This window comes from Molossus molossus, unplaced genomic scaffold (genome assembly GCF_014108415.1).
Source record: "Molossus molossus isolate mMolMol1 unplaced genomic scaffold, mMolMol1.p scaffold_m16_p_10, whole genome shotgun sequence".
NCBI lineage: Eukaryota > Metazoa > Chordata > Mammalia > Chiroptera > Molossidae > Molossus > Molossus molossus.
Window position 1 is genome coordinate 88,380,928 of NW_023425345.1, and position 21,929 is coordinate 88,402,856.

General features: G+C 44.9%; 1 protein-coding gene across 1 annotated transcript in view; it reads left to right on the forward strand.

The window, feature by feature from the left end:
- The first annotated feature begins 875 nt into the window (after positions 1–875).
- Positions 876–21,929, forward strand: part of PLEKHG7 (pleckstrin homology and RhoGEF domain containing G7) — a 41,261-nt gene continuing 20,207 nt past the window's right edge. The window contains exons 1-7 of the mRNA XM_036251551.1: positions 876–1,075; positions 7,565–7,689; positions 10,197–10,237; positions 14,816–14,914; positions 15,608–15,751; positions 18,685–18,780; positions 19,327–19,428. Coding sequence (XP_036107444.1) covers positions 876–1,075; positions 7,565–7,689; positions 10,197–10,237; positions 14,816–14,914; positions 15,608–15,751; positions 18,685–18,780; positions 19,327–19,428 — 807 coding nt within the window. The remainder of the gene's footprint in view (positions 1,076–7,564; positions 7,690–10,196; positions 10,238–14,815; positions 14,915–15,607; positions 15,752–18,684; positions 18,781–19,326; positions 19,429–21,929) is intronic.

Consider the following 21,929-nt stretch of genomic DNA (forward strand, 5'->3'; position numbering starts at 1 on the left):
AACGGTGTCACCCCCTCTATTATTTTCTGGGGGTCGTTATAATCAACTACCACCTGGAGGGTTTAGAACAGCAGAAATCACTGCTCTCGCTGTGCTGGAAGCCAGATGTTCATAACCGCGGCGTGGGCAGAGCCAGGCTCCCTCTGAGGTTCTCGGGAGCCCCCGTCCCTGCGTCTTCATCCAGGTGCCCACTGGCCTCTGGCCTCGTCCTCACGTGGCCGCCTCTCTCCTCTCTGCCTTTTCTCTAGGTGTCTGAGATACACACGTGCCCTTGGATCGGGCGCCCAGCCAGATAACCCAGAATAATCTCATCTCGAGATCTGTCATTCAATTACATCGAGAAAGACCCCTTTTCTACAAATAAGATCACATTCAGAAATTCTGGGGTCAGGATGTGAACATATCTTGGGGGGACCCCTTCTTTTACCTAAACTAGTAATCAGCATTATATCCGTTTTAAAAAAACACTTTGTGCTTTAAAATGGTTTGTAGTATCTTTTTCTCTTTTTCCTGTTTACCAGTCTTTCAGGAGTCAGACCTGTGTAATTGAAATTTGAATTCAGGCTCTTTCGTTAGCAATGTGACCCTCGATGGATTCTTAACTATCTCTTTAAGCCTTAGCTTCCTCCCGTCTATAAGAAGGACAGTAATTTTCATTCCACAGGACGCTGTGACATCATTATAACACATGTAAACCACCAGGATCGCTGGTAAAAGCAGGTGCTCAGTAAGTCCAGTTGACTTTAAATTATAATAATATTCACCAAGACCAATCTATTCGAAGTGTATGCATTTGCGGTTCCCTGGGACACAGTTCCACCCGCCGGAAACTTCTGGCACCGTCGGAGAGCAGGCGCATTGTTGAGTGTTGACTCATGGGTGTGCGGCCTGCTGAGGAGTGGGAGAGAATTCCCCGGATTCTCTACATCGCTGCCATCCCAGCCCACACCATGGACCTTCGGATCCCCAGCAGAGGACACAATGCGGACACGGACCAGACAGGAGACAAGCTTATTCCAGCAAGCATGGGACTAGTCCCTTCGGATCTGACCAGCGTGGGGCAACGCAACTCAGGGTTAGTGCAAGTGTGGCGTGTTGGGGCTTCTGCGTGTGGGGGGTGGGGGAGGCGGCCGGCAAGCCCGCGGGCTGTGAAGTCTGGGTCAGGCACCCAGTGATACAACCTTCTGGGTCCAGAGTTTTCTGCTGAAGCGAAGAAGCACAATAGCCAAGCAGCATCCAACCAAAACAAACAAACAAACAAAAACAAATACAAACAAGCATTTCTCAAGAATGTTTGTTTATTTGTGCTTCCCAAACCAAGGATGGCGTGGAGTGACGTTGCACTTCCACAGTGACAGTGGGCTGCCAGCCACACCCCAGACATTTCACATTTATTACTAGTTCATGTCCTGGCTTAATTTCCCCATGAGAAAATCAGGTATCCAAAAATTCCTTTCCCACACACAGTTTCGTTTGGGAGGAATAGATAAAAACTCTGAATTCGTTGCATTGATTGCTTCCAGCGCACATTCGAGCTAGAACCGGACACAATGGCCCTGCGTGCATGTCCTTTTTTATAAGAAGCAGTTTTAATATTTGGAAGAGCAAAAATAAAATACCCATTTGGAATCAACAACACCTCTCCCTCCATGAAACTTAAATTCAAGTCATCCTGAATTCATTGCAACTATTTGCATTACTATTGCTAACCCACGATCTGAGCCATGCCAGCTGACCCCACCTTTTTGCAGAGGACACAGAAATCCAGTCCCCTGCCAGGCCTGGGGGATGCAGGCAGCTCTTCTGCACCAGTTGGTTTCTGTCGGCGTTGCTATGTGCCGGTGTTCCCTCTTATTGTTTTCCTAGGTCTCCATTTGGTTGCCATTGTCATTTTGATATTTTTATGAACCCACACCCTCTTCTGATGAGCATAGAAATGTCATGTCCACGAAGAGTCTGTTATGCTCTTCCAGGGACATGCCCACCTTTCCAGAATGAGCATCCTGGGTTTGAATGCCAGGGCAGCAGAGCCGAGGTCACAGCCCCAGCCCCGTGCGAGCCAGTGGTCATAGCTCTGCTCCGTACGTGCTCGCTCAACTCCAAACCTGGCCTCTGTGCTCCCAAATGGATGCCTCATGTCAGAAGCTACCCTAGACGAGGGAGGGATGGACAGGGGTAATTTCACCACCTTTAATGGGGGAGACGAAATTGCTTTTTGCTATTGATGCTTATGATGATTCATTCCTATTCCAAAATGGAAAAGCAAATTCATTTGAGGACTGTGTGTATATCATTCTGTAGGTCAACACACCTACTTATTCAGCAAGCTTATTTAGATACCTGCTTCAGGTCAAGTTCTATGTTAGTGGTTAGATTCTATGATATTTAAGACACAGCACGAGCTTTCAATGAAATCACAAAAACACCAAGTTGAGGGGGGAGGGAAGAGAGTTGGCTTTCTCTGAGCAGCTCAGAAAAACTGGAGGAAGAGAGTTTAAGCTGGAATTTAGAGATGACTATGAGTTTCCCAGGCAGACAAAGTAGAGCTAGGCAGACAGATGGGAACTGCCTGTAACAAGGGGTGGAGGGGGAATTTGAAGAGTAGTGAGTGGTCAGCTGTTACTGGAGTTCACATTCTGTAGGAGTTTGTGTCAGGAAATGACAGCGATGACTCTGAGTGTGTGCAGGTTTGGTGATGGTTCCATTTACACAGCAAATGTTTATGGAGCTCTTACTGAACACCGGGACTTGGACCAGAAGCTAGGAGCTCAGGGTAAAAGAGGAGATGAGACATGATTCTGAAAAACCACCTAAAAAAGTCAGGTGCTTTCTGTGAGGGAGGACGACAGCAGAGGAGTATTTCATTCGTTGTCAGTTATCAAAAACAATGGATCGAGTACTAAATGAGCACCTATCGACACGAATGACAATAAGATGCGTTTCTTGCACTGAAGAAGCTGGCAGCCTAGTGGGGTAAACAGACATGTAAACAGAACATTACGTTATAATATATTCAATAATCAACATAGTAGCATTTATTAACAGCTTCCTAAGTTCCATATGCTGATCTAAGTGTTTTATATTGACTTTGTCCATCCTCACACAATAAGTAGGTTTGATTTTTTTTGCCTACATTTTACAAATGGCAAAATTAGGGCCAGAGAGATTATTAACTTGCTCAATCAAGGTCATTCAGCTAAGGTTAAAATCCATAAAAATTGACTCCTCATTCTTTTTTTTCTTTTTTTTTATATTTTTTTAAGTTGATTTTTTGAGAGAGAGAGAGAGAAATATCGATGTGAGAGAGAAACATCGATTGGCTGCCTCCCGCATGCCCCCCACCTGGGGTTGAGCCCGAAACATGGACTTGTGCCCTAACCAAGAATCAAACACATAAGCCAGCCTAGAGGCAGTGGGAACACCTTCCCCTCCCCTGGTAGTTATGTTCTCTCTGTGGTCTCCAGGGAATACAGAGATCGCTTATAGAGTTGTAGAAAGCTACCAAACTCATTATACTTCCCAGATTGTGTAGCATCTAGAGTTAAAGTTCAAAAAACTAAACTTTCCCCCCCAAAATTCACCCCGGTTACATTTTTTCATTCAAATCATTGTAATTTTCTAGTCCCATAAATACCAAATCTCATTGTATACTTCTAGGGGCTTCATCAAGAAAAGTGTGAATTTTACAGGAAACATCTAATACTTCTTAGATTTTTCTTGTGGGCTCCCAGCATTTTATGTTATATGATACCTTTTGAATAGCACTGTGAAAATTCCAGGCTGGATTTATATACTGCTAATTCATGATATGTCAGTTTCAATGTCCTGTATCCGGGACGATGAAACTAGAACTATATTTCCCACCTAAATTACTGTAACTTTTTCAGCTCCCACCTAGTTCAGCCCTCTCCATCTTCATAACCACCATGGACATTGGGTTGGCAAATCACAAAAAGGGAAGAGTTGTAAGAAGTTTAGTTGTAACTCTAATGATCTTATGAAACATCATCATAAATAGGTAGCAAAAAAGCCACAGAATGTCAAAAGATGACCTTATTCTTGGACAAGAAAGCCCAGGATGAGGAGCTGTGTGTCCGTTTGGATAGCATTTGTCTGCATATAACAGAACCCAACAAGGTCAACCTAAGCAAGTAAAGGGCATTTCTCTTATGACATAACCACAGCCCAGGCCAGGGCAGATGTCAACAACCTTTAAGGTTCCTTATGCTTTTCTATTCTGCTGTTATCTTTGCAAGATTACTGGTATACGTTGAGGTATCAAGCCGTATTCAAGGCAATAAGAAGGGCAGAAGGTAAAAGGAAGAGGTTAGGGAGCTCTGTCCACTTTGAAAACGTTTTCTAGAAGCCACACCCTGCAACTTCTATTTAAATCTCATTGGCCAGATTTGGGTCACATGGCCTCTGCTAGCTGCAAAGGAGTCAGAGCAAATCACTGTAGTACCTCAGCACATGCCACTCCAAGCAAAGCAGGGTTTTAATAGTAAGAAAAATGAAGAGCATGCACATTGGTTTGGTAGCTAGCGATGTCTGAAAGATTAATGTAGAGTTTTCCAATTAAAAAAAGAAAGAGATGAGAAGAGAAAAGGCAGTCAAAACAGACTTTAAAACCCCAGAGAATGTAACCAATTGAATAAAGCCAAACCAACTTTATCTAAGTATTTCCCTTTTAAGTTACTTAGATAATCCATGGCTTTAAATCTTATGGAACAAATAGGAGTTAGGAAGATTTGGTGAGGGCACAGAGAGAACAAAGCTTTGCCAGCTAAGGCACCAACGTGTGAAAAATCATGTGTGGTGATTATAATCCATTCCCTGTTTCCAGAGAATAAATTTCAAAGTAAGGAATATCAGGGGCCAGATTATAGAAGGCTTGTGTGTATGCTTTTAAAACGTATTAATCTGGTACAGAATGAAGAGCCACTAAAGTATCTGAGGTCAGGAGGGACTAAGTCAGACTTGCATTTTGGATAATTCATGCTTAGTGATTGGGTATAGGATGGAATGAAAAAGATCAAGCTAACGGTGGAGAAATAAGTTAAGAGACAACTGTATGAATACAGATGGAAGATGCCGCGAGCCTGATCTAGTGAGGACACAGAGCAGTGCACAAATATGAGAAATACTTACTTGAGCATCACGGGAGACTTCTTGAAGGAAGCAGCCTTTTGTGACTAAAATTTAACTTTTTTGTGCCTATGGTATCTTTCTGCAGAGTCTGAGGCTGTCCTACTTCATATATTTTTTAGGAGTTTATGAGAGAGAGGCTATTCATTATTAGAAATTCCTAAACAACTTGTCCTGCTATTCTTAAGTAAAATGACATCTGGAGATGCTTTTGGCAATAGGCTGAAAATTTGAAAAACTCTTAAAATCTGAAGGTAGGAAAAGTCTACATTATAGTACTTGTATCCTCAAGATCAGTTGTTCTCCAACCCGAGTGTATCAAGGGAGCTGGGAAAACTACAGATTCAGAGAACCGCCTTCAGACCTCCTGGATCAGAATCCCGAGGCCGGGCCTTGGGGACAGGAATTATAATAAATCCCACACGGTATTCTAATATGCACCAGACTTTGGTTAACAGCATGAGAGGCCTCATAGGGCACAACTCGGACCCAAACATCAGACATATTGATGAGAAAGGAGCATGAGATTCAAGAATGTACAATTGTGAGGCGAGAGACAGAAGTACAGGCAGGAAGGTCATCCCTCGGGTACAAGGTCAGAGGCATGGAGCTTGGTTACGAGCCTGAAGGGCTTAAGCAGCTGGCAGGCGGGAAAGCGGAAGCAGCAGGGGAAGGCTGGGCAGGGCCGATTGAGGGGCTCCGGGCATGGCCGCTTTGTGGGGCGGGGTAATGGACCAAATCATAATGTCCAAAGTATAACAGACCCAGATTCTCAACTTCCAAGGCAATTCCATAGCGAGGCTTTTGTTGGTAAATTGAGACAAAATTCCTCTGCATATAAAGTAACCTATATACGGAGCTATTTGTTGATTTAAGAAGAGGATTTAGAGCCCTGGCCAGTTTTCTCAGTGGTTAGAGCATTGGCCCGTGCACCAAAGAACCGTGGGTTCAATTCCGGCCAAGGGCACGTACCTGAGTTGTGGTTCGTCCCCAGCCCTGGTCGGGGTTTTGCGGGAGGCAACCAATCGATGTGTCCCTCTCACATCAATGTTTCTCTCTCTCTCTCTCCCCCTCCCACTCTATTTTAAAAATTAATTAATTGGTTAATTAATTAATTGATTAATTAAACTAAAAGAGGATTTAGATATTACATTGGTCAATAAGTAGAAAGAATTGCATCTCTCATCCCCCAGAATAGACCAAAGGAATATCTGGACAGCTCTGATGAGGAAGCTATGAAAATCCCTCAAATTGATGCTATCAGGCAGGTTCCCAGCGGGGCAGATCTTGTAGCCCTTTTGCTCCTTAGAGATCACTAAGTGTATACCAGTGGCTTTAGAACTCCCCTTTCTGTGTCTGATATGTCAACCATTTATTTTGTGAATATCCAACAGACAGGAAGTTCCATGAAATAGTGTAGAGAAAAGAAGAAGGTGTGTAGGTCTGTTTGCTAAGCGTTACCAACCGTGGTTCTCATTTTTCTCTGGGAAAAATATAAGTACTGACTTAGTAACCAGCCTCAGATCTTCGGGGGTGCTGGTGGCCATACCTTTCATCCTGCTCCCTCTCGAGCCCTGTGAATAATTTGCAGAGACTCTTGTGTGTGAGGGCTTTCTCCTAGTGTCCTTCTGAGTCAGAACACGCTGGGTATGTTTGTGCTGACTTTTTTTTTTAGTCCTCATCCAAGGATATGTTTGACTAATTTTAGAGATGGGAAGACAGAAGGAGAGAGAGAGAGAGAGAGAGAGAGAGAGAGAGAGAGAGAGAGAAACATCAATATGTGAGAGGAACATCAATCAGTTGCCTCCCACATTTATGCAGATGGGGGACGGAACCCACAACTTAGGTATGTGCCCTGACCAGGAATCGAACCGGCAACCTTTCAGTGCACAGGACGACACTCCAACCAACAGAGCCACAGGGCTGTGCTGACCACTTTGAGAGAGCTCTTCTGCTTTGGATGAGTCAGAATCACAAATGGTCAATCAAGCTCAAAAAGGTATGGAGTGTGTGCGTCATGATAGCCCTCCTGTGTGTGAAGCTTCAGGTAGCCTCCAAATCTTTCCTTAGAAAAGCAAGCATTGCCCAGTCAGCCAGTGTGGCCCAGGGGGTTGAGTGTCATCCCATGCACCAAGAGGTCACCTATTGGATTCCCCGTCAGGGCACATGCCCAGGTGTGGGCTCAGGAGACAGCTGATCAGTATTCCTCTCTCGTCCATGTTTCTCTCTCTCTCCCTCTCCCTTCCTCTTTCTCTAAAAATCGATAAACACACACACACACACACACACACACACACACACACACAAGAGCAGGCATTAATCAGGCTTGTAGCAGTCCCTCCAAATGCCCAGAGTGGTCTGAAGGATGACCCGGCCGCGTGCCGCCTCTAAGTTCTCTCCTTCTATCTCTTGAGCACAGGTGCCGTGAGCACAGGAGGTCCGTGGTGCTCAACTTCCCTGGACTTGAGGTGTTCCCCGGGGACCTTCTGGTGTCAGATGGGGCTGCCGATTACCTGTGCCACCCACTTCTGCTGCTGAATCCAGGTCCCGTCCTTTGGCATACTTACATCACGTGCCTACTATGGGAAGGATATAGTAATAAGCAGGGGGATTTTCAGAATATTGAATGGCCAGTACAACCTGTGCACTAACAGCTAAAACAGATCCATCGGCACATTAGGGCAGGGGGCAGCCATGCATTACTGGAGCCAGTAGAATACCCCTCTGGTATTGGCCATCTCTCTTACAGACGGATCATGTGTGGGCCTTCTCTCAAAAGGTCCTCTTGCCAAATAATTTGCCGTAGGTCCCAGTGACAGTCACCATCTTGGAGCTGAATGGGCAGCTTCTCTATCTTTGCTGTGACGCCAGGCACACAACAAATACCACAGCCCCAGCCTGCTCCTGGGCTTCCAACCAGGGTGGCACCATGTGGGAACAGGGTCCTGGTGAGAGCAGATGACTGATCAGAGAGATTACAGACAGGCAGCCTTAAGTGTAAATCTTCTGCATTTTGAACTCCGTTGGGAAAGAAATGAACAGTTTTCAATGCTTCTGTGGGTAGCCTTTGGGAGCTAAAAGGAGACTTAAGGAGTGCCCATTTTGGTAGTCCTTAAACTGGTTTTGTTCTTAGCAGAACCCTTTTTACATAAGAATCCTCACTTGGAAATCCAGCATCTAAAACAGATCCAAGCCGAGTTGCAATGTTTGAAAATGGGGTGGGTCCCAAAGCCTCACCCCCAGGAGCCCAGGACATCTAACAACTCAGCTGGAAAACCACCCAGCTCATGCCTCATTTACATACGTGCAAGGTTGAGACCCAGAAAGGAGAAGTGACCCAGCCTCGGTGCCAAATGGTTCGTGTCAGAGAAATGGAATCTAGGCTCCTGACTGCTAGTCCTGTGTGCTCCCGGCAAGCCTGCATCAACGCTATTAGACGGAACGCAGTAAATAAATCATACTAACATTTGTATAGTTCTTCACTCTTTATAGATCCCGGTCTTATAAGATACAACCATCCAAACGAACATCTACTGTCTCCGATGATACAATCACCCAAATGAATAAACCAAGAAGGATTAAGTGATCTACTCAAGGACAGGTCCCTAGAAATTAGAGCTGGCTTTAAACACAGGGTCACCTCAGCAGAAGTTAGTACTTGTTCCACGACACTTCGCAAATGCTCTAAACTGGTCAGCCTCTAAACTGGTGTTTCCCGAAGGCTGGTGCCAGACCAGGAGCTTCCGCTCCAATTACCTGGGAAATTGCTGGAAGTGTGGGTTCTGAGGCCCTTCGCTAGACCTTCTGAATTAGAAATCCTGGGGGAAGAGCCCAGTACTACAAATAAGAAAAGATAGAGGATGCAATAAAGACCCATTTAAATCTTCTGAATATTTGTGACGCTTTCCCAAGGCTCTAGAATTACCCCCCGAAGTTAGAAAAGCAGAGGAGAGACATTTGTCAAGACCAGAGACCCCAGTTGCCGTTCAAATTGAACATAATTTACCCCCTGGCATTTGAGGGCTGAGAGTGGTAAAGCCAATTTGCCCCTAAAGGAGATTCCTTCCACCCATGTTCTCCTTTGCAAAGATCGATAGGGTGGTCAGAGTGAGCAAGATAATCAGCTGAGCAGGATCCAGTAGGAAAAGTCCCTGAGCACACCCTTTGCAGTAAATTCTGCTCAGTGACTGCCTCCATCCATTAACGTATCCTGCAGAGTCCCTGATGAATTGAACAGAAAGACAGATAGACCTATAAGGCATCTATTTTTGTATACTGAGTCATCAGAACACCTCACCTAACTCTGAGAGACCATTCCCCACCTTTTCTGGGTAACATCACAAGTTGATGCAAATGACATAAAAATCAGGAGTTCCAATCCCATCTCTTTACTTCCTGATCATCAAAAGACAGTGTTATTGAACAATGACTTCCTTCTCAGCTCAAAGCATCTCCTAAGGACTGCAAGGATGGTGCCTAATAGCAACAGTAACCCCCAACACAAAGATTGGTGATGTTGATGTTCCCTTGTTTAGCCACACCTGGGAATTATCAGGTGGATGCAGTTGTCAAGTGTCAAGTTTGGTCTGGAAGAGTTTCTGGCAGAACAGTGCAAAAATGAAGTCATTTCGGCCCCCAAGTTCTAGGACTCTCTGTCTTAAATAAATTATGCAAAAAATCTCTCTTTCTATATATTTTATATATATATATATATATATATACATATATATCTGTGTGTGCATATATATGTGTGTGTGTGTATATATGTGTATGTATATATACACATATATATATATATACTGAAAAATACTCTAGTAAAAATATAAAACAATATTACCTTCAACGGAATACCAACTTCTATATTGCATCATCTCTTCCTTCACTCATCTGCATACATATAAATATGCCTTCTGTGCATTCGCAAGGGATGGCAAGTTAGAACAGGATGAATTCCGTTTGGCTCCTTTGGAAAAGCAGGTTTTGTACAGCACAGCCGTGCTCTGTCACTAGCTACTCAAAGTTCTAATATATTTTTTTCATTTCCCCACCAGAATCCAAAAAGCCAAGATGGCCTTTCTCCAAGAGAGGAGCGGTGAGTGCTTTGTCATTTTTGCTTCGATCACGCCTTCTGTAGCTAAGGAAGTGAGAAGCAGCTGAAGAGCACCTTTATCCTTGCATGACGGCAGATGACACGTGAAGTTAAAATTATATCATCACATTCATAGTAGCAGCTACAGAACATACCAAATAAGGACACTTTGTGCAGCAAAACAGTGCTAATTGCCAGTGGTTAATGAGCTCTGCAAAACAACAACAACAACAGAGCAATCCTAATGCCAGGATGCTTTACAAGTCTAAATTTGTAACTTATGCAGCTCACGCGATAAAGTCAGCTTGCACAAGGGTATGTCCCATTTGCAGTCTGTGCTGTGCTTATTGGGAACATTGAAAAATTAATGAGCTATTACAGAAACAGATTCCACAAATATACTTCTATTTCTGAGAAAGCCGGTTGGATTAGTCCTTGCATGTTTTTTAAATTCATTCTCCGTACCATCAATTATGAAAGAGTCAAAGGTCCCTGATTCTTCACGGCCTGCGACAAAGCCACAGTGAGTCTTCCCTTCAGGCACGCTGGGGGCAGAGGCAAGGAGTGGTTCGACCACAACCTGACTCCTCACTCCTCTTTGTGTAGGAATGGGAAGACTGACTCTGTTCTCCCACAATACCCGTTGCAAAACCATTTTTGAGCACTGTAGCTAAATTAAAAGCTCTCTGAGGTTCCAATCCCAGCTGCTCCACTTACTGTTCTGTGACCTTGGCCAAATGAGTCAACCTCTCTCAGCTTCAGGTCCTCCCCAGCCGGATGGTGACGGTGCCAGCCCTAGGGTGGTTGTGACGAGTAAATCAAAGAAGGCATGAGGGGCTTGCCCCAGAGCTGGGCACGTCTTCAACACTCCATCGGCATTGTCCATATTATTGGTGGTTTTATTTGTAAGTAGGGGTTGGAAAACTACTTGTTCTCATAAGCAAGTATCTGAGTGACTTTCACATTGTTTCTCCAAACATGAAAAATAACTGTATGAATGTCTCAGTCAGCTCGGGCTGCTGTAACAAAATACCACAGACTGGGTAGCCTAAACAATCGATAGTTACTTCTCACAGTTCTGGAGGCTGGAAAGCCCAAGATCGGGGGCCTTCGTGGGCAGGGGTTTTGGTGAGAACTCTTCCTAGCTGGTAGATGGTTACTCTCTCGCTGGGTCCTCACACAACGGAGATCGAGCTCCCGTGTCTCCTCCTCCTCCTCACTCACCTCAAGAATGGGTCAGTGTCCTTACAAGCCCAGGGTCCTTACAATGACCTCAGCTAAGCCTAGTTACTTCCCAAAGGTCCTATCTCCAAACACCATCACATTGGGGGTGAGGGCTTTAACATATGAATTGGGGGAGGCTAGGAGGAGGGAAGTGGAGACAGAAACATTCAGCCATAGTGACAGTCTAAACATTACAAGCTAGCAAAATTTTCACAAAATTGTCACTGAGGCTGTTTCTCATCATTCATTCTCATTTCATCCCTCTTTAGGGACCTGATTTGACTGTTTCCCTGGCAAGTCTGAGGCAGGGCCTATGGTACAAGCTTTCCAGGGCTCCTTCCTCATTCAAATGGAGGCAGGGTCAGTTACCAGTCAGGTCTGGGGTCTCTGGAGAAGGGGTCTCTCCCACCAGCTGTCCTAAGGGCTCGCCCAGAGCAGGGAAGCTCCGAGGGCTGCCTAGGAGACAGACTGTGCTTCCAGAAGGGAGGGTGTCCCTAAGGGAGGGGCGCTTTACAAGTTGTGACCAATGTATTCTTCTCGAAGAAGCAATCTGTTCCACGTGTTGGGTGGCTGCATGTGCCAAACACTGGGCTAGATTTCCAAGTTGCCAAGATGCCCTTTATCCGCTCATAATTGAGAAGGTCAGACTGATATGCAAATCGGAAGGAAAATGTGATAAACGGTTTGCACAGTGTTGGAGGTGGGTGGGGAGTGGCAGAGATACACAAAGATGGAATAATTAGTGGGATGACAAAGTGCTTCAGCAAATGTTCTCGGTAATGAAGGGAAACTCATATCTCAGAGGCTCATTTTCATCAGGACAAAGTATCTGGTCTCCTTCAAATTAATATGTCTACTTTCTCCTTCATCATGTTAACCTTATTTTTTGTTTTTATCCTCACCCGAGGATATTTTTGCATTTATCTTCAGATAGAGCAGGAGGGAGAGAGGGAGGAAGAGAGAGAAACAACGATGTGAAAGAGACACATTGAGTGGTCACCACCCACACGACCCCAACCAGGGCCGGGGACAAACCACAACCAAGGTACTTGCCCTTAGCGGGAACCGAAACCGGGTCTCTCCGGTCCACAGGCCAACACTCTAACCGCTGAGCCAAACCGGCCGGGGCTTGTTAACCTTATTTATCACATAATTCATACCTATATAAACGCTAATCCACATAAATATAACGAACACGCTGCTACGGTATAATGTATTTTCCCAATCTATTACACATTTTTCCTTTTCTTATCTTCCTTCTCTCCTTCTTTTCAAATGAATATTAGTAATAAAAGCAAACAGATGAAATGTTTACCACATTATCGGGCACTATTTCTTTTTACATGTATTCCTAAGTATAAATGTCATAGTTTATATATGTTAACTCATTAATTCTCACAACAACCCAACAAGACAAGTAACATTATTATCCCCATTTTCCAAATGGAGAAACTGAGGTTCAGAGAGGTTGAATAGCTTGCCTAAGGTCACATAGCTTATAAGCCGCAGAGCAGGGATTGGTCAGACATTGAATTGTTCCTCCAATGTGGCTCCATAACCAGACCTGGACACTCCTGCCTCCTCCGTCTTATCAGAGTGTTCATGGATCTAGTCTGTTTTCACAGAGTCAATGTCATCTCTTGGTCAACCACTCTAAAATGTGTATATTCACGTTCACATATCACATATATTCATTTTGCTCCAGTTCCACATCCCAACTGTAAATTTCCGCTCCACCCACCTCTTAGTTATCAGCTTTGAGACCCCAGCATTAAGCTTGGTTCTTGCTCTTCCTCACGCTCTGTTTCCTCTCAAATCCTTCTCGTTGCCGCCCCTTGCCAATCCCACCACATCGGAAGGCTTCAACAATGGGTTTGTTACTCCAGAGAGGGAATGTGATGTCTCAGAGGCCTGTCCCCGCCCTTCTCGCTGGTACATCCTCCAAGCATTGTCATCAGGAGGCTGGTCAAACCCACGGAAAGCCACCGTGAATGCCCTTCGAGACAGGCGGGTGCCCACCGTCCCACAGCTCGGGTGCTGCTCCCCTTGTCTCAGCTTCTTCGTTTTCCAACAGGCTGCTGATGTTCTCCTTCCACAACACGCAGTCACTGTGGTTTCAGACAACAACCAAAAGCACATGTCCCAGGGGCGGCAGGCGGTCCCCAACCCTCTCCAAGATTTCTTTGCTACTGTGGAAGCTAATGAGTCTCTAGTAGGTTTTCTCTTTCAGGGCCATAACCCTACCCGAGAAACCAGCCACAGCCCTTGAAACTGTTATAGGTCTCCTTTCAGACACGCAGGGAGCTGCCTACAGCAGATAACTCCTGCGTTTTCTTGCTCATTAACCTAAAGTTGAATACCGCCCTCCAAACTGCGTAGATCCCCTTCAGTGGCATGACCCTGAGGCAACAGAACAAGTTAAAAAATTATTTGTGAGAAATATTCATTTGAAATGCAGCCAGGTCTCCTTAAGGGAGCCTTACACTTCATTTGATAGCTTCTTCCTGGTGTAGGTGGTAAAGTGAACTTTTTAAAGTGCTACTTTATGATGTTGCAACCGAGTACTCAACGAGTCAAAAAAAAAAAAAAAAAGTCACAATATATTAAGTTCCGAGGGCAAGTTATGGAAGGATGTGTAAATATGACACCATTAGAAATGAATTATAAATACCATCAGAGAAAGGTTTTCAGTAGAAATCTGGGGGTGAAGATTACAGGTCACTGATGTTCTTTGTGTTTTTCTTTGTTTCTCAAATTTCCTGCAATGACCACAGATTTCCTTTGTAATCAGATCTTTTAAAACTAATATTATTAAAAATAAAAATGGTAAGACAAATAAGTGGGTGGTTCCATTCTAAGGAAACTAGTTTCTAGCATATCGTAGTATTTTTTTAGCAGTGAATTTTCGTGTTGGGCAGTTTCCTGGACACTCCGGGCGTTACCCAATCATTCGCTCACCGAGGGGTGGAACTAAGTCCTATCATCCTGCGCTTGGAGAAGTTAGAACTGGAAAGACATTATATCACCCCACGGGGTGGGTGTGAGACCTGCAGCCCATCTATTTATTATACAATTCTTCCAAGCCTTGGATTTTTTTTTTTTTTTTTCATTAGTAAAATAAGAAGTTGGGATCAAACATCCTCCCAGCCTCTGTCCTCCAGATCTGACGTTCTGTGGTCCTCTGGTGAGACCGTGGCTGGGAGACGCCTCTGCAGCTGTCGGTGGTTCGTAGACAGAAAGTGCAGTCAGTCTGTTCTCATGCACGTTGGAGCATGAAAGTATGGAAGATGCCGAGGCTACCGAAGCGTGTCGTTCACGAATCCGTGTTTGCAAACGCTGTTTCTCACCATCTTTAAGCAGGGCAAAGACAAACACAAGCATGTGTCTGGTTTGGAGAAGTGCCTTTCCTCCGTGAAGATTGCAGACTTCAGGGGCTCTGAGTTCCTCGGCCTTCAGGTACCTCGCTAATTGCTTACTGCGTGACGTGGCTTTTTTTTGGTTTAGTTATTATTTTGCTGCCTTTGTTCATACAATAGCAAAGTGCAGGAGAGAAGCACAGAGCGGGGCTGAATCGGGTCTGTGCTCTCTCATGCACACGGACACCTCAGGAAGGTCGTTTCATCTCAACTAAAATAATGGCTGTGGGAGGCTTTGCACAGATGCTTGCAGTGGTTACTCTTCTCCACCTCGGGCCTCCATGTCCTCATCTGCAAAACAACTTGCTTTTGATAAGACCATTTCTAAAGGCCTCTATAAACTTTGAAACTCTCATTTCTTGTAATTAATTTCAACAAGCTTTAGCTGGGGAGCCCAGATCAGACGTCCCAGTCTGGGTCTGGGGTTCTTGGAGGGTTTTTTGCAATAAATTGAAAAAGGCTCATGAAATCCTCAACATAATGCAAAACAACATCAATTTGAATTCCTTTTTATTTGAACTAAACGTGACATATGTCATGCACCCCAGAGCCACACAGAGAGAACTGTGGTTTGGGGAGCTGGGGAAGCCACTCCCAAGAGGGACGCCGGGGCCCCAGCGGGACACCGTGATTTCGGGGATGCTTGCGTGTTCTTGACGTACTTAGAGCACGTGGTGAACAGGTCACCCCATTGAGGTGGAAACGTTTTGTTCTTTCTTTCCTCCATGCGCAGGGTAAGACCTGGAATGAAGTCATGGAAATACATCAAAAGCTTCCCACCGATCAATTAGACTTGAGAAAGCAGCAAGAGGCCGTGTGGGAACTTTTCACGAGTGAATGCACCTATTTCTTGGACCATTTATTAGTTCTTAAGATGGTAATGCCGGGCTTGGTTTTTGTAGTAGATGGAAAATACTAATGTGATTTGGAGAGATTTGTTTTTCTCTTCCACATGGAAGGAAGAAAGTTGGGGGAAGGAGGTCCCCTCTTTCAGGAGCTCTTAAGAAAATGTTACCTGTTGTTGATCTACTGCTTGGTTGTCTCTTCATTGTTTTCTTACGCACACACGCTCAGGATTGGAGGAGGTCTTCTAGAGAAACTAGTCTGACTCCCCATCTGATGTCAGACTCTCTGCCTATTCTTACCCCGGTTTGCACCCTCGGGAGCCAGGGGGCTCACAGCCACCCTCCAGCTCCGTCCCTTGGCCGGTCGGTTCCCCCGGGAGCTCTTGCTCCCGGTGACAGTGCCAGGCGAGGGTTCTCGTCAGCGCAGGGCCACCTCGTGGGGCGATGGATGACACGGCACAGGCGTGGTGTCTGCCTGTAAGCGATGTCCCCGAGGTTGTGCCGTGCTGCAGCCCTGCCGTGGGGAGGCCCTGAGCAGAGACCTCCTAGGAGAAGAACCCCGGGCAAGGACGGCAAGGACCACCGGGGAGGGGGAGCAAATGTTCCTGTGAAGATCCAGGGGCAAGAGTAGGTTTATAGTTATTCGTATGGAACATAATAATTAAGAAATACGAGAATAAACTCTGTGTCTCCGACCCAGAACTGGCGACCTCCTTTTGCCACCGCCCTACTTTGGGTTTTGCAGACTGTATGGTCTTTATACACCTCAGCTCCTCTGCGGCCGGCGCGGGGGAAGCGGGTGGTTTACTGAGGAATGTGCCCGCGGGGTCCCAGCGAGGCCGCACAACAGGCGGGAGGCTGACTCACGCCACAGGGTGTCCTTTGACATCCGTCCTCAGCTCCAGAGCGATGGCGATACCGGTTCTGGCTGCCTCACAGCATCTAAGCACTGTGGCCCGCAGATTCGTTTCCCTTGAAATCTATCAAGTGACATACGAATGTCAGTTGCTATTTTCTGTAAGTGCCATTTATTGTCAGTCACAGCACTGAGTACCTGACCACGAAATTTAAACCACCCAGACGTCTGAGGAAATGGAGACGCGGGTGGGGAGGTATCATGAGGATACAGAAGGCTGTCTTCAATAACACAGGATTTTGGTGGCCCATGTCAAGTCCAGAGTGGGGAGAGATTTCAAGGTTGATGTGATCGAGAAGCTTGAGATGAAGGACAATTTTGTTTTATCTGTCACGCCTGCCGTCCATGGCATCACCCGAGTCCTGTGGCTGGCTTCTGCTGTAGTCACAGAATGGCTGTTTTCCTTATGCCCATGGAAAGAGACCGAGGGGAAAAATGAGAAAAAGGCAGGATCTTTTTCAACATTCACAGCAAAAGTCTTGAATTTCATTCTGATTGGACTGGCTTACGTCATTCCCTCCCACTTCCGTGCCAGCTGCTCCTTTAAGGAGAGAAGGTGCCATCTGGTTTAAGGCCCACCACGGGGATAAGGTCCGCTGGCCACACGGCACAGCAAGGCCTGGGGAAGGGTAGACACTGAGGTGAAGACCAGGGTGAGCTCAGGAAAGAGGAGGCTGAACTGCGTGTAACCAATGGCACACTGCACAGCAGGATCACCTGAGCCCTCCTTCCCGTACCCTAAAAATAGCACAGAACTTTCTACCCCACTGTTGACCTCACAAGCTTTTTAAACTAATATTTTCTGTCTAAAAAAAATTAGTTTGAGTTTATTGATTTTCCACTGTCCTAGTGGGAAATCTAGAGTATACATGTTTTTCCCTTTACTCCATCAATGTGAGTTTCCCAGTTTCTTGTAAATTGAAATTGACAATAAGTAAATTCAAATAGTAAAATGAATATATTGGAGTACTCATTTTTTTTTAATGGCAACATTTTTAGTAAAGCAGAAAATAATCTTGTAGCAAAAAGACTTTTTTCTTAATTTGCCAAATTACTCAGTAGTCACGACATCTGTTTCTTAGGGTTACTTGCTTGGGTAATGTCAACTTTCCAGACTAACTATAGGGATTTGGGGAGGTGCTTAGTCAGGGGTTCGCAAAGTGTGCTCCCTGGACTACCAGCATCAGAATCACCTGGGAACTTGGGAGAAATGCATATTCCCAGGCCCCATCAGAGACCTACTGAGTCGGAAACTCTGGGGTGGAGCCCAATCTCTGGTTAAGGCTTCTAGAGGATTCTGAAGCAAGTTCAAGGACCATTCACTGCATGAATTAAGTACTATGGAGATGGACTTGTAGAAGCTTGGTGCCTAAAGTCCAGTCTTTCTTTTACCTACAATTCTTAAGATAATCATTCCCTTTGAATGCTTCGTGATATTTGCAAAGCATTCCTCTTTCAATAAATAGCCCTTTTTTTACTTTACAGACTCAGGGAAGATGATCTGTGAGAACTGTAGTTCTTTCTTGACTTGCTGTGGTCTCCCGCTGCACGAGAGTGTCAAACAAGGAACAACAGCTTAGAGCCTTCCTGAGTGCTTTCATGAATGTTTAATGCCTGTATCCAAATCCAACATCTTACCAGTTACCAGATATTCACTCATTAGTTCTCTGTTTTTTAATTTCCTGGAAGTAAAAGACATTTGGAGCCTTTGCAGAGAGAGGTACAAATGAGAACTCAGCATGAATGTTGTTGTGGTCTCACGTTAGTGCTGTTGGCAAGAGGAGGCCCATCTGAACAGATTATATTGAACAGGGATGTTGCAAGGGCGCGTATCAGCAACAACGTTTCCTAAGAAGAGCACATTTCCCACGTGTTCCACGGAGCCTAAATGTCATCATTCGTAGTTAGGAAAATTCTTAAATCTTGAAAACACTGATTTCTGCACTGCTTTGTAAAGTTGTCCTCGGGAGGTTTATGTGCAATGATCTTGAAAAGGGCAAGTTTCAATACCTAAAAGCAGAAAGTAATGTGCATTTATTTTTTTAACAGATCTTCATGAATACACTTAAATATCTACAAACTTATGAGTATCTCCTGGATGTGGATTTATGGAGACTTTTTGCAAACCTGGAGGAGTTAAGTCAGGTGAGCCAAAGTAGAAAGATGCCAGGAGCCATGTTTTAAAATTCACCAGCGGGATCATGAAAATGCATGTTTTTTCTATTCCTGGGCTTGTATTCCACACTACAATATAGAAAATGGTTCGTTTCCCCATATAATTTTATGGTCAGGAGGCCAGGTTAATAAGAAGGAAATCTAAACATCCATTGACATCTTGCCAATACATCGCAGATATTGGCCTTCGGTAGCATTTTCCATTTTAACTTGGCTGTTTAAGAAAATAAACATGTTCCCCAAATTTTCATAATCTTCATAACTGTTAATTCTCAAGTGAATGTCCTTTCCTCCTACATTATAAATAAAGAATATCCTTCCTCCAAAAAAGAAAAGAAAAGAAGAGAGATTATAAAAAGAATTTTTATATATATATTGAAATGAAAAATAAATCTGAATTTTGCCAGGAGGTAAATTTGCAATAAGAAACAGCTGTAGAGTGATATTTGAAATTCATCAAATATTGATTCCTTGCCCCGGGTGTGTGCTTACTCTTTTCTTTCTCTCCGGCCCTAGACAAGCTTTGGTTTTGTGAGCAGTCTCTTTGACATCATCAAGGACTACTTCGATGCTTCCGAGACCTCACCATCCGTGGATTTTATTTCCGTGCTCACGAAGGTAAAATCCTTCCGGGAGATCTCAGCGTCACCCACCCCCTGGACAGCTATTAATATCTACTCGACTTTTTTGTTTTTGTTGTTCCTGGGAAAATTCCCCTAGCACCCGCCCACAAAGGAACCATCCTTTCCTCAGCCCATCGACATTTTCAAAAATAACCTGCAGATCCTGTCTTCCCATTGTCACCTCTGCGGCGTGGGTTTTAGTCACCCAGAAATGTGCACACATGGAAAAGCCATTTCCAGGTCTGTCTTTTAGAGGACTTCAATTGAAAGCAATATTCATGGCAATAGTTTGTGCAGGTTAATTACACGGTTCAGTTGTTCTAGCAAAGGTGTCCGTCTTTCAGACAAAAAAACAACCCTTCAAATCCATCAGCACCCTTCCTAGGACTTCCGTGTAAGAAAGAAGAAGAAAAGAGGAAAACCTGGGGCCCCGGTTTGTTAAAGGCTATTTCTTTTTTGAGGAGATATAGGAGCCTTCTCCCTGCTTTGTTTACTTTGAGCTTTTTAATCCAGTTCCTATCTATTGTCATTTAGCAAGATTCACTTAAAAAGCATAGATTGAGATTTCTTGAGCACTCACCAAGTGCTGATGTGTGGGGCTGATACCCTGTACACAATAATGTGCAAAACCCGACACACTCCTGCCCGTTTTCAATCGGGGGGCGGGGGGGGGGTGTAATTCAATAATGACCATAATAATTATATAATCAAATTGAGATCAATGCTGAGGATAAAAGGAGCGTCGATATTACGAAGGAAAGCTTCCCAGCTGTGGCAGAGGGTGGGTAGTTACAGGCAGGAAATTCTTCCTGGGGCAAAGATGTTTGAGGCGAGACAGAAGAAAGGAGTATTTTAACAAGGCAAAAACAAACAGAAAGCTAGGTATCAAGTAGGGAGACCCTTATCTGAACTCTGAAAAGAGATTTGAATAAGAAAAGTTTTGAAAAACAACAGAAAGAACGTGAAGGGTTGGGGCGTGGCTAGTCTTGGGCTGCCTCAATTTATTTGGAGTCAGAGAAATGTTTAATTTCATTTTAAGTGAATAGTCTGGAGAAGTACCAACTTCTCATTGAAACACGTAAATTGTCTTCGTCTGCTCAGGCAACGGCGAACAATTACAGGCTGGTGGTTCATAAACAACAGATTTGTTTTTCACAGTCTGGGAGGGTGGAATCCTGAGATGAGATGAGATGAGGCTTCTCTTCCCGGCACAGATTTCTCCTTGTACCCTGACCTGGCGGAGCCTCTTCGTAAAGACACTAATCTCATTCCTGAGGGCTCCACCTCCTCACACCATCACTTTGGGGGTTAGGATTCAACGTATTAATTTGAGGGGGACACAAACATTTATGCCATAGTGTAAGAGAATTTATAGCCTATTAAAGTGTGGGATATTAATAGATTCCTTTTTTTTTTCTTCATTGATTTTTAGAGGGAGAGGAAGAGAGAGGGAGAGAGAGATAGAAACATCGAGGAGAGAGAACATCGATCGGCTGCCTCCTGCACGCCCCCCACTGGGGATCGGGCCCACAACCTGGACATGTGCCCTGACCCGGAATCGAACTGACGACCTCTTGGTGCATGGGTCGACGCTCAACCAGTGAGCCACACGGGCCGGGCTAATAGACTATTAAAGGTCTATAATATAGCCCACATGTGAATGCATCATATTACAGGTGTGCAAAGATGGGTTACACAAGTTTTCCCTAAATGTAAAAGGTCCTTTATTAGTCCGGTTAGATTCAGTTACCAGAGTAACAATCCCCAAATCTCAATAGCTTGGTTCACATCACCCTTGTGCTCTACTTCTCCTTGGTCCCTGTCCTCTCTGGGACCCACGCTGAGGGGCAGGCACCACCGGGCCTGTTACAGTCGCTGTGGCAAAGACACAGCAGACAGGGCGGGGCACTCCCTGGCTCTTCAAGTTCTGCCTGAAGCAACAGGCGGCCGGTCTGTTCACATTTCACCAGCCAAGGAGAGTCACGTTACCTTCCGAGGAGCGGGCGCATGTCACCTCCCGGGCAGGGGAAATACACGGACAGGCACACAGCCTCCCAAGAAGTCCACCAGGTGGAAGGGGCAGCATTTTGTTATTCGCACATGAGCCATGTCAGCAAGTCGCTGAAAAGGAAACTGAGGCTTGAGAGGTTAGACCATTTGGCCAAGGTCACATAGCCAATCAGTTGTGGATCCGGATTTCTAAGCCTGATCACATATGCTCTTAACGGCTGCCTCTTAGCAATGAAGTTTCTCAGGCACCCCGTGCCCTTTATCTCCAAGTTCCCAACCAATGCCCCCTCCACCCCCTCAAAAATTAATTGCATTGTCTTTCCAATTACTTCTTGTTGGAGCCAAAACTTGACATTTCTGTCCCCCCGTAGTGTTTTCTCCTCAGTCTTATAACAAAATATTTTTTCTAGATTTTCATTATCTCTGCTTTTATTGCCGTCACTTTCCCTCGTGACTTTTTAGGCTAGGTCTGTTTTCTCCACTAAG